Source organism: Orcinus orca, chromosome 5 (assembly GCF_937001465.1).
Source record: "Orcinus orca chromosome 5, mOrcOrc1.1, whole genome shotgun sequence".
NCBI lineage: Eukaryota > Metazoa > Chordata > Mammalia > Artiodactyla > Delphinidae > Orcinus > Orcinus orca.
The window spans coordinates 79,647,830-79,661,384 of NC_064563.1; the positions used below are offsets into that span (position 1 = coordinate 79,647,830).

Below are 13,555 nucleotides of genomic sequence, written 5' to 3' on the forward strand. Positions count from 1 at the left end.
GCAGAACATGACATGTATTTGCCTGGATTACTTCTCAGGGCTCTGCTGGCTCTCACGTTCTATGATTCTCTGACTAGGCAAAGGCCTCTCCTACCCCTTCTTAAAAGATATACACCATGTCCCTGGCATGTCTCCCTCACCACCCTCTGAGGCCAGCACCACCTAGAAACACTCAGAAATCAGTGTTTCTCAACCTTTTTTAAAAATCATCCTGTGCCCCAAAAGAGACATTTTATACTTTTTTCCTTAATCACCCACCCAATGAGATTTTAATACTATGAATATATTGTATATATCTGTTTATGTACTATGTGTATAGCTGCGCTTAATACATAAAAGAGTAAGTTTTTTTTTTTTTTTTTTTTTGCCATCCCCAAGAACGAATTCTCATCCCCCTTGGAGGCAATATTACCCCCATTGAAAATGCATGACTTAGATTGAGTTTAAGGCTGCCTCTTGAATGATATAAGTGGAGTTATTTGCCCCAAACTCTAAAATCCACAAACATATTCATAAGCCAGAGATTTTAGAAAAAAATCCATTACACAGCCAGAGTGGAATCAGCTGGAATTCCCATTTCCCCAAGGTAAAGAACAGTTTCCCATCGCTGCTCCCAAGGCCACACTGTCACTTCTTCTAGGGCCTGTCCCGGTCCTCTTAGCCTAGGACCTTCACCTCTGCCCACGGTTCCCACATCCAGCTCCCACTCCATCCATATGAATCCCAGCGGTAACAATGGGAATGATGGGAATGAGGTGAACAATGGGTGATGATGTCCCAGAAATAATTAGAATCCATTCCAAGGGCAGAAACAGCCAGGCCCCTGGCAGGGATGGAGGCTCATTCCAACTCACTTGCATCAGTCCAGCCTCCCCCTCCCTCCCCTGCAGGACATTCACCTTACCTTGGCACGCTGGCCAGATAGGTCACGAGTTTCCTCAGGTCTTCCTGTCTTATTCTGTCATGATTGCTGCGAGCAGGGAAGGTCAGGATTGGTCCACCTCGCTTATCACGGCCCCCTGCAGGGAGGAAGAGAAGGGAGTTTAAGAAAACCAGCTAGAAACTGAGCTGGAAACAGGCAGAAAGATGGTGCCCAGAGAAATCCAGTCACTGCTTAGGGCAAGGGCAAGGGCATGGGGTTTGGGTGTGGGGAACACGCGTGACCCTGGGCAAGTCTTTTGACTTTTCTGGTGGCTCATCTGCAAAATGCAGATGAAAATAATGATGACTATATTACAGGGTTGCTGCAAGACCTGATAAGATGGCACACGAGGAAGCACTTTGACAAGTACTCTTCACGAATGTGAGACGATAATGAAGGAAGTGATAACTGCTCGTACTGAGAAAACAAGCCATTAAAAGTGCTATGGTCTTTGGAAATTCAACCTCCAGTTCACTTCTCTTTGCAGACCTCTATGAGCAGGGAGTGCTCAAGATTAACTGAATACCATGGTGAGAAGCCCTGAAAGCATCCAGCAGGGACATCATTGCTGGGAGGTTTTTAGATTCATAGAGAAGACCTAAGTGTGTTCTACACAAGCAAGGATCCACCCCTGCCTGCCTGCCTGAGGTGCCCCCTGTCACTCCTGCTGGAGGAGCACATGAATCTTTATTGGGAATAGGATGCTCAAGGTCTTAATCGCTGCAAATGCATAGGTACCCACTAGGATTACAAGTGTTTTCTAAATATCAGGTTTTAAAAAAAGCTGGAGGGAGTAACTGAGATGATGATCATTGTTTGCTATCAGAAGGCTGGGATTTTACATGGTTGCTTTTTCCTTCCTCTATTTTCCAAACTTTCTACTCACTATTTACTCTACGATTTAAAAATTTCTTTGTTAATGGATGCTATGACTGGGAAGCAGGACCAAGTTTCTCAGGAAGGCTAGATGAGGACGAAGCTAAGGTGTAGTAACTATGTCCTTACAGGCACTGTCTATTTCACAAAGAAAACTCTGGGTCATGATCACAGACGCCCCATCCCGCACACATCTCAGGCTGCCACGCAGCATCCCACAGAGCAGGGGCCACAAAGGGATCTAGAGCAAGAGGGAGTAAGGGCTGGCATGGCCACCACCAATACTGGAAAAGAGGCTTAAAGCTCAGCGCCCTGAAGAAGGATCTTTTCCAAGGAAAAGCAGAGCCTCCCAGGGACCCACCCAGTATGAGTTCATGAATAATGTTTCCCTCTGATTGCGGGGTCCAGAAACCACAAGACAGAGGGGAGTCTTGACAAATAAAATCCAGTCCATTCCAGGATACTCCTGAGGAGGAAATAAGGAAGCTGCAAGGAGAAAAGGGTCAAACAAGAGCAGGGCCACTGAGAGAGCTGACACTGAAGAAAAATATATTTCAGCACCACCATCCCCTCCCTGCAGCCCCCCACCAGGGCAGATTTGTGTAGATATACCACAGAGTTTGGCCCTGGCCCCCAACTCCAAACCTTCCAAACCACAGGCTCTGGTTCCATGTACGGATAACCAACCTCATCTCATCTGCCTTGTAAGTGATCCCCATCTCCCAACTGCCTTCCACAGGAGAGAAAGGAAGTGAAGGAATCAAGTTCCCTCAAAGCTGGGAGGTTCTCCCTCACTCTCCACCTTCCCCTCCAGCCTTGAGCTCACCCGAAGGATTTTCACTCTTGGGTGTTTTTTGTCTTTTTAAAATTTGGAGTATAATTGCTTTACAATGTTGTGAATCAGCTATGTGTATACATACATCCCCTCCCTCTTGGACCTCCCTCCCCCCCTTCCCCCACATCTAGGTCATCACAGAGAACGAGCTGAGCTCCCTGTGCTATACAGCAGGTTCCCACTAGCTAGCTATTTTACACATGGTAGTGTATACATGTCAATCCCAATCTCCCAGTTCATCCCCCCTTCCCCTTCCCCCACTGTGTCCACACGTCCGTTCTCTACGTCTGCGTCTGTATTCCTGCCCTGCAAATAGGTTCATCTGTACCTCTTGGGTGGTTTTACCTACAGCTGTTGTCCTTCTCACTGACCTTCTGTGGATGGTTTAAGAGTAGACCTAAGGGAACATGGGGAACTGAGGCTGGTCTGATGGCAAAGGCTACCTAAGAGGCTTGGAGGGCTGCTGGCACTGTCCCTCCTGAGCGGAGCAAGTTATGCCCTGGGAGACAAGGGTATCATAATGTTGGCTGCAGAAGGTTCCAGATGGCAGGGGAGGGGGTGTGGGGGGAGAAGACCTGGGGAAGTGGAATTCCTTCCCTCCAGGAAGAATGGGTAAAGAATCCAGAGAGGGCTGCATGATCAAGCCAGGTATTTTTCAGAAAGGAGATGAACTTGCAAGACTGTAGGAAGAAGAGGAGGAACAGGCATAAAGGAAAAGAATCATCACACTGGAAAGAGTGGGGAAAACGGATGGACCAAGGATCCAGAGTAGGTACAAGGGGAGGGGTTCTGCCCCTTTCTCTTTGGCAGACTGATAGAACTCAAAGAGGGAGGAGGAAACAAAGATAAGTTATGGAGAGGGAGAGCTCAGTGGTGCCTGGGGGACACTGTTTCTCTAGGTGAGATAGAGTGTTGAGGGTCAGGGTGGGCTTGAGCTGCTGGGAGAAAGGAGGATGGACCACCGTTGGAGAGTGTCCCTAGAGAATGGACAGCAGGACTGGGTACCATGTGGGTTTAAGAGTAGGTGGCAGGGTACCAGGGCATAGTGAGAGCTCTGTTGAAAGGTCTGGCTGTGGTGTCCATGCTAGGCTCTAACTTGAGCGAAAGCAGAATAGAACTAATGCGTGGGCTAAGTGGGGAGGGCTCAGTGAGGGTAGGAAATGGCCTACTGGTTCATGAGTGCCCAGAGGAGAGGGAACAGCATATATTTTATCTGATATCCATATTCCCCCGACTGACAGGGGAACACCAGCAATGGTGCAAGGTGAGAGGCTAAGGCCACAGACAGACATATCAAGGCTCAAGGTCTCGGATGTGTGTGGCCACGGTAGGGAGGTAGGAGATTTTGGTGCCAAGGAGACTGAGGAGCCATGAAGCTGTAGGATTTGACTGATAACTGACATGAGTGCTGAACTCCCAGAGGGCAATAAGCAGAGACAAAGAATGAGAACCCTTCGCTAAAGCCAGTGTGCATTGTGGAAGTGGACCCCAGATGGTGGGAGACAAAAGAGCCAAGTTTTGAAAAGGCAACAGAGATGGTGGCAGGATCTTCAGCAGCGCCATCGCCCTGCTCACCCAACACCTGCTGTCTGCCTCCTCAGTCGAGGCTTTGGTGCTGGGAGCTATAAGACAGGAATGTAGAGAATAAAGAGGGATGGGGTGGTTAGATGGGCAAGAACCGGCACTGGTGGCCTCCCACAAAGGCCGGGCAGGACGGGGCTGGGGAGGAGGCAAGGCTGAAAGAGGGGAGGTTAAGGCGAACCTGACTGACGTGAGGGAGGATGGCACTCACGTTTTTCAGGGGGAGGCAGGCTCCATCTAGGGTAAGTAGGTTAGGGTACTTTGGGGGGAGGACAAGAAAATACATCTAGGAAATCATACCAAAAGTTTGGCCCATGTAACTACAGTTCTGCAAGATGCTAACGGACACACATGATGTTTTTTTAAGGGAATGCATTATTTGTAGCTTGGGAAACGCTTTCATGTGCTTGAAGGACATGTGCTTTAATGAACATGGCAAATCTCCAAGAGGGGGACTATAATTTGGGGCAGCGTTTCCCAAACTTATTTGAGAGTAGACCCCTTTTTCATTTTTGAGGATCATCTCATGCACCTGTTGTTCTATCGAACGTGCTTTGAGACACGGGTCCAGAGTATAAAATTGCACCACAGCAGTGTGGAGTTCCTCTGGGAACATGGGCTTGATGTTGATGGGAGAGACGGCGGTGGAGAGGGACATCAGGAGGGGGCCAAAAGGAGGGTGTGGGTGCACACAGAGAGCAGGGGTGAAAGGGGCCTGCAGGAGAAGGCTGGATAAAAGGGACAGTGGGCGTTGCAAGTGGGAGGCGGAAGCACACGAAGGAAGCCAGAGAGAGAGCAAAGGGAGAGCCCACGGCTGAGAATACGGAGCAGGATGGGGCAGGGCTGAAACGACAGAGGCCCCGAGCACAGCCACAGATCCCATCTCACACACGTGCACACACCCACGCAGTGGTGGGTTGCCCTGGATTATTCCAAATGCACGTTCCCATGGCAGCGCAACTTCCCCTTCCTCTGGCCATGCTGGGCACCAGCAGGGGAGGGAGCTCAACCAGCACTTCGTTTCTCTGCTCAGCACTTCCCGCAGTGCTTCTGCTCAGAAAGACATGTAACCACTACACTGCATTATTTCTGGGTTTCTTTATTTTGTTTTATTTTTGTGTTCTGTCTTCTAAAAGCTTAGGATACAAGGGCCTTTTTTGGTTCGTTTTTTGTTTTGGGGTTTTTTTTTTAGATGCAGCCAGTCATCCCCCAGCACCCTCAGCGTCCTTCCCAGGCACAGAAGGACAATGTTCCCTAAGCCCCAGAGCTCCTGGCACCACGTGCAGATGAATAAGACTTACCCCACACAGAGAACAGACTTGTGGTTGCCAAGGGGGAGGGGGGTAAGGGAGGGATGGATTGGGAGTTTGGGATTAGCAGATGTAAACTATTATATATAGGATGGATAAACAACAAGGTCCTACTGTATAGCACAGGGAACTATATTCAGTATCCTGTGATAAACCATAATGGAAAAGAATATGAAAAAGAATATATATATATATATAACTGAGTCACTTTGCTGTACAGCAGAAATTAACAGGACATTGTAAATCAACTATACTTCAATTAAAAAAAAAAAAAAGACTTATTCCGGGCTGCCTGGCCCACAACGACACATGGGCGTGAGCTGCAATCCCCGGCCCCTTTGGTCCTACTCTGGGAAGCAGCTACTGGCCTCATGCCTAACTAACTGCCTTCCTGGCACATTGTTGCTCTGTACTCCATTAGAACACTCCCTACACTTGGGAAGCTCTTTTCTAGGGCTGGCTGGGCCCTGCCCCAGGGCTCTGACGGAATTCACATGGGAAAAAATAAACCACGAACAGTCAAGCAAGGGTCCCCGTGTCAGAATGTACCCTGTCTGCACTCATATGCCCTGAGCTGATGTGGAACAGAATGGTGCTCAGAGGGTATGCATTAAAGCCAGGAAGGCTGAAATTGAGTTATTTGTAGTGAGGTGGATGGACCTAGAATCTGTCATACAGAGTGAAGTAAGTCAGAACAGGAATAAAGATGCAGACGTAGAGAATGGACTTGAGGACACGTGGAGGAGGAACGGTAAGCTGAGATGAAGTGATACAGTGGCATGGACATATATATACTACCAAATGTAAAACAGATAGCTAGTGGGAAGCAGCCACATGGCATAGGGAGATCAGCCCGGTGCTTTGTGACCACCTAGAGGGGTGGGATAGGCAGGGTAGGAGGGAGATGCAAGAGGGAGGGGATATGGGGATATATGTATATGTATAGCTGATTCATTTTGTTATAAAGCAGAAAATAACACACCATTGTAAAGCAATTATACTCCAATAAAGATGTAAAAAAAAAAAAGCCAGGAAGGCTTCCTAGAGGAGGCAAAGTGGGAACTGACTTGGGACGGAGAGGAAAGGCTCAAACTGGCAGAAGATGTGGGGAATGCACTGCAGATAGAGGAAGCATCAGGCATAGAGAATGGGAGAATTAGCAGGACACCCAGGGAGAGGGAGGACACCGGGTTAAATAGGTTAAATAGGCTCAAGGCATTAAAGAATAAAAGGAAAATATCTGCTCCGGCTCCCTATAGAGCTGTGGGCCATGTCCTGGGAACCCAGATGATGGGCAACAGCAGAAGTCAGAGGCCTGGTGCTGCCCAGCAGCCCCAGGACTTCTACACAAGGTCTTCCCACATGCTCAGCAAGCACCCAGATCCAAGGCTTTGGAGGCTGGCTTCCACCTCTCCCCATACTGAAGTCGCTGCCACGTGATCCTGCCAAGGGACCAGCCTGAGCTTCAGCATCTTCAGTGACAGGGGCTCACCACCTAACAAGATATGCCAGCAACTAACACTAAATGGGGAAAGGAAAGGCAGCTTCCCAGCCACTCTCTCTAACAGCAAAAACAATAGCAAAACACTATATTATTATTACCACTAATGATAATAATAATAATACGCAATGCACTTTGTACCTTTCAAAGGCTTATATACTCCCATCACACACTCTGCTCTCTCGCCTCTTCCCTCTGGTCAGGTGGGAGACACCTGCTACTTGGTTTTTCCTTCCTCTCCCTGCCTTCTCTCCATTTTGGCTATCACCAACAAGCAAGGGTGAACCCCCGCACTGTGGGGCTGTGCTGGCTCTTTCACTGTGATTGAATCGCCACTCCTTGTATATGACCAGAATCATCCAGAAACAAAGGCTCAATCCACGAATGTGTATTAAGCACCTGGATGTATTTCTTAAAATATGATCCTTCGCTATTCTCACACTGCCATTCCCCCAGTCCCTGCCAGAGATTCTAATCCAGGAGGCCTATATTAATGCCCTAGAACTGGCACCCAGAGTGATGTTGGTGCACCTTATAGTTTGGCTTCAATTACATTAGTGGTCACCAAACTTTTTCTTAAAGGGCCACATGGTAAACATTTTAGGCTTGTGGCCATCTGGTCTCTGCTAGAACTACTACTACTCAACTCTGCTGTTACAGTAACAAAGCAGCCATTGACAATACTTGTAAAAAAGCTGAATGATGACCCCCAAACATATCAAGTTCTAATCCCTAGAACCTGTAAATGTCACCTTATTTGGAAAAAGAGCTTTTGCAGATAGGGCTCCTAAGATGGGAAGATTATCCTGGAATATCTGAGTGGGCCCTAAGTGCAGTCACAAGTATCCTTACTGTGAGGCATTGGGAGATTTGACACAGACAGAAGAGCAGAAGGCAATACCACCATGGAGGCAGAGATGGGAGTGATGTGGCCACAAACCAAGGGATGCTGGCAGCCCCCAGAAGCTGGAAGGGGCAAGAAACAAATTGTCCCCTAGAGCCTCCTGAAGGAGTTCAGCCTGCTGAAACTTTGACTTCAGCCCAATAGACTGATTCTGGACTTCTGGCCTCTGTAACTGTGAGAGAATACATTTCTGTTGCTGTAAGCCACCAAGCTTTGTGGCAACTTGTTACAGCAGCAATAGGAAGCTAATTAATACACTACTAAGTGAATGCACATGGCTATGTTCCAGTAAAACTTTATTTTCAAAAACAGGTGGCTGGCCTGCAGCAAAATACAGGCTACAGTTTGATAACCCCTGAATTAGACATTAAAGGGGCCAGGTGCATAAGATGGGTTGGAGAGAGAAGTAAGAAATGAGTACTATTCAGAAAAATAAATAAATAGACACAAATAACTCACTTGAGTTCCCTTTGCTGGAAGGAGAGAGAAGGAGGAGCAAGAAAAAATGTAAATCTCCTCTCCACCCACTCAGAGATGAACCCAAATAAAACCTCTGGGGATGTGTGAAGCGGACAGACCCCTCCAGCTGGAGCATCTCTCAGAGGGGCCTCAGCAGCTCCTGCGGCCCTGAAAAGCCTGGGAGGGTGGGGCGGGGTGAGGTGGATGTGTGTGGGTGCAAGATGCGGGGAGGGCACTCACCTTCTGTTGTGAACATCCTCCAGGACACCCAGTGGGGACCAGAGGGCTCCCTGCCCTTTCTGCCTGCCTCTGGAGAGAGGAAGCAGCTGCAGGGGACAGCATCGCTTCCACCACCACTTCTCTCTCACTAGCACACAAAGAAGTGAGTGCCTGCGCACACGCATGCACACAGACACACACACACACAACTTCTCTAGGTCCACTGTAAAGGAAGCTTCCGTAGACACTCACCAGACACGAAGGCCACTTTTTCCTTTAGGATGGGAAGGACATCAGAAGCTTTCAAACCATCATTCCGAAAAGACCCTGTCAGAGAACAAAACAGAAAGAATAAGGGTGAAAGAGGCCAAATGGCTGAATCCCTCAGTTCCACCCTTAGTTTCCCAACCCCATCATGAGCCAGAAAGTAATGCCTTGCTCAGACCCCACAGCCCAGCCCAAGAGCAGGAGAGGTTCCACAACAGAAAGGACTCTTCCACGTGATGCCAGGCCACAGGGGTGACCGAGGGTATGGCCCTCCAGGTCCTTTTCAAGGAGAGACCAGTCCAAGTTACCCCCTAAAACACACACAAAGCTCCAAGCCCTGGAGCCAACAACTACAGCCTTGTTGCTGTGAACATGAAGATGGGGGCTTTTTAGAAATCATTTTTGCACTTCTAGTGCTAGCACAGTGGCTGATACACAGTAGACACTCAGTAAATATCTGCTGAACAGGTTAATTAACATCAAGATGGACCACAATGCCCTAAATAATTCTTTTTGCCTTTCCTCTATGTGGCACAGCAACTGTGAGTCTTCATTTTACAGATGGGAAAAGTGAAAATCCCCAAGTGACAAGCAAAGTTGAGTGCAAAACCCCTCCCCACCTCTCCTCCCGCCTTTTCAGTATAACCGTCCTCAGTCCACAATGGACAGCTGGTGAGCAATGTCAATCCCATGGGAAGGAAACACCCTCCCTTCTTCAGCAACTCTTTCTCTGCCTAAATCTCGCTTCTCAGTTGGAAAGTCCTTTCAGGAGTCCAGTTGAGCTCCTGTCAGAGGGTTGGGGGCAGAGGCCTGGGGCTCACACAGAATGCAAAATAACAGTGTGCCCAGAGGAACAGCAGCCTCTGGAGACAAAGGACAACCCAGCCCCGTGTGCGATGCGTGGGAAGGGAGGACTCAGCTTACACATGCTCACAAAAGCTCCAGGCCAGCCCACTGCACCCCTATCACTTACCCTGAGTACCCCACAAGGACTCTCAGGGAGAGCCAGCCCACACTCAGAGCCCTGCAGGCTGTGATGGAATCTCTGCTGTGTACCGCCTCTAGGGACATGGCTCAGAGGGACCCTGGAAGAGTGGCGGCCCTGTGTCAGCTCAGTGAGAGAGAACCAGGGACCACAGACACCCCTTCTAGTGCCTTTCTCCACTTGGCTTACTCTCTTGTGGTCCCAACCTGACAATTTACAGAGGGGAGAAATGTGCTGGACAGGATGGTCCCACTCAGGGTGTCTCAATCCCTAAAAATTGACTATTTCAAGGATCCAAAATGGTTAGGAATTCTGGCAACGACCTGGGAGTAAGATCACTGGCCTAGGGAAGGGAAATAAGACAGTTGCACACTCAGCCAAAGAGAAGAAGAGACGTATCCCCAGAATGCCAGTTTCCATGGTCAGAGGTCATACCCTAACCCAAAACAAATTTCCAAAGGGCCTCTGACCCTTTCACCTATTTCTTCTTTTTCATTTTTCACTAAATGAAGACAGTGAGGCTTTTTTTCATCAGTTGCTTCTCTTTACAAGCTGGCCCAGAGTAGCTGATGCTGAATTAACCAGCTGCAAGGCTCACTTTGAGAAGACCGTGGGCAATAGAGGAAAAACAAGAACACCATAAAAAAGGAAGTTCTAACTATAAGCATGGTTTTGGACTTTCTTAGTTTATACAGATCTTTATGCTCTGACTTTATCTTCCAACACAGGAAAGCAATTAAACCTCACTAGGATCCAGATAAATTATTGTAGAAATTACAAACAGATACATAGGTAAATTTTCTCCATGATGCAATAAGAAGTTTCAGCTTCCGGAGCAAGGAAGAGTCCTATCAGGCCTTACCAACTAGATAAGGATCATCTTTAATACATGAATTGCTTGAGTAGAATGATGCTTCTGCATGAAAATAGTTTATTTTCATATGTGGACTATGTCTTCCTATACATCAGTTTTAATACACTCTCCTTTACGTCACTACGTACACTATTAATTTCTAGAGAAAAAAATTTTAATAAGAAAAGTTAAACTTCAGTCCTGTCTTCGTCTAGATTATTTACAAGTTTGAAAATAGCAAGACGGAAAGTAATGAGATTTTACTGTATAATAAGAATCCACATAATCCTCTTCTCTCCTAAACTCCTGTCCTGTTTTTTTCCACCGTTCTTCCTCTCTTCCCCTACCACGTTAAAGTATACAAGACGGCTCTAATTCCACACAGTCCCCAGATATTAAGGAAGAGTTTGAAATTTGCTCTAAAAGGAGCAAAAGGTTCCCCATCCTGCCCTCTCCCCACTCCCACCTGTGGAGAGAGAGAGAGGGAATTGGGAATTTCATCCTGCATATCCCACTCGTCATGCCCCACCTCTCTGTTCTCCCCTCCAGACTCCAAGACCTGAGAGAAGGGGAGCAGCTTGTCCAGGCAGCTTGCAATTGTTGGCCCGAGTAAATGTCACTATCTTGGGTTGGGCTGGTCTAAGATTCCCAGCGGGGCTTCCTCTTCTCAGGCCAGAGTCTTCCCTCATCCCGTTCAGACCACAGCTGAGCTATCTCCCAGGTTGTGTGCCCACCATAAGAAAACCTAAAGTGTCCAGATTTACAAAATCCTTAACTAGGGGGATAATCATTTCCAACAGCAACAACAAGATTTTTCACATTATAAAAGGATTTGCTCCAGGGTTTCTTCAAATAAAACTTGCCTTAGTGGTTTGAATTAGTTTCTCATTTGCCAATAAATTGAATTACAAATAACTTTTCAATAATGCATTATTATGTAAAGCCAAGTAGAGCTAAACTAATTAGCCCAGCAGCTCAGAAGTTGGTGACCTTGCATAGGAAACCTATTTGCACTGGCTAAAGATTCTATGTGTCAATTCCCCCACCATCCTTGTGAAACCAGCTGTCAGAATCTATAAGAGAGGGGAACTTCACTGAAAGCTAACTCAAACAGGACCAATGAAACAGCAACATGTTTTCACTCCCAGGTACATGTCTGGGCAGACTCATAGTAAATATTCAATAAATATTTGATGAAAGAATAAATACATGAATGAAATGTTAACCCTTCCTAAAATGACTTGCACAAGGTCAGTGGCCTCATCTGTCACACCAAGTGCTGGTGATCTGAGCAGATGATCTCCAGAGTACCACTCAGCTCTAGTATTCTGAGACTTTTTAAACCCTTTCTTCCTATTTATTGGCCTTTAAGATCTTCAGGTTATCAGATCAATATGCTTTGAAAGAAAGTATTGGGAACCAATTCCCTGGCAAGATTCACTGCAATTTGGGAAGATATAACAACTCTTCCCTGGCCTCCCAGCCCATTCTTTCCCAGGAACCAGTTTAGGGATTGGAATGTTCAGAGCACATCACCCCATTTTGCGGACAGCCCAAGTTACCAAAATGCGAGACTAGTGACGGGAGAACTTCCAGGGGCATACACACCTTGAAGGAGGAAGACATGATGAACTGCAATTACTCTCTCTGATACAAGGTACATTTGATAGCACTATTAGACTCTAAACCCTAGGCCCCTTGCTACCTCTAAAGAAAGGCTGAGAAGAAATAAAGGTCCCTGTGCCCTTGGGGTTACTGCAGGAAAAGAAAGAACCAGAGGGCTCCCATGGGCCTGGCCCAACATGAACGCTGTGCTTTATCTTAAGGACAAAGGCACACTTCCCCTGTTCAGTGTTAATCCCACCCCATTCACGTCCTGCTGCTGTCAGATTGACAAGCCTGCTGTGCTGTTAATTAGCAAAGCTGAAATGCTCTGCGTCTATTAGGGAAGTAAAAATTACCACCGCCATCTCCCCAGGATCTCCAGCATGGGTCTTCTCCAAGCCCCACTCTTCCCTGCTCCTCGCTCCAAACGGGTTATGCTCACAGTGCTGCTGCCTGTTCCTCTTCACATTTTCCTAGTCACTGCTCCGTGGCTGGAAGATGCCGATCCCCACTCTGGCTCCCAGCCTCTGTGTGGCCCCACACGGCAAGAGCAGGACCAGCCCTTGTGTCACAGGCCCTGTCTGTGGTTTTGAGGCTCTGGGATGGCAGTGAGTCTCCCAGGGCAGCTGGGTGCCTTGTCTATGCTAACCTCCTTTAGGATGCAATCATGATTTCAACAAGTGAAGAAGCAAGTGAGTGTTGAGCATTTGGAGGTGCAAGCTGCCAGGGTACCCATGGACTGCTCTTTGTTTCCTTTTGGTTCTCAGTCACACCCCTTAATTTGCACTTAGTTACAGGTTATTGTGTAAGTAGGCTAATGTTGCATCCAATGGGCCCTAACCCTGTTTGGCCACTGAGACAGCAAATTTCCCAATGCTCAGGTCTCTGCCTCCTCTTTCCACGCCATCCCTTGTGCTGTCCAGCATGGGAGCCTTGATCACAGTAGCACTGAAACACTGACTGATCTGCTGTACAAAAGAGATGTGGCTTATAGCTGAGAATTCCAAGAGCTCAGTAGGCAGAACCTTGGTTTTAGCATTATTTGGACAGTTTCCTATTCCCAGGGTCATTCTTTTATCAATTCTCTATTGAACACCTATTATGTGCTAGGCCTTACGTTAGGCTGTGGTGATACTTTGACAAATAAGAAATGGACGCTGTTCTCCAGGGGTCTTCCAGGCAGAGGTAGATAGGTATGCAGACAGGACAATGAGGTATTATTAGAGATAAGACATCAA

The 13,555-nt window shown here is 47.5% G+C and overlaps 1 protein-coding gene across 16 annotated transcripts in view; it reads right to left on the reverse strand.

Annotated features, from left to right (window-relative positions):
* KALRN (kalirin RhoGEF kinase) overlaps positions 1–13,555 on the reverse strand; it is a 653,035-nt gene that overhangs the window by 458,887 nt on the left and 180,593 nt on the right. For all 16 annotated transcript variants that reach the window (XM_049710431.1, XM_049710430.1, XM_049710429.1 and 13 more), the window contains exons 2-3: positions 8,860–8,934; positions 905–1,019 (exon numbers count right to left, since the gene is read on the reverse strand). In XM_049710431.1, the coding sequence (XP_049566388.1) occupies positions 905–1,019; positions 8,860–8,934 (190 nt within the window). The remainder of the gene's footprint in view (positions 1–904; positions 1,020–8,859; positions 8,935–13,555) is intronic.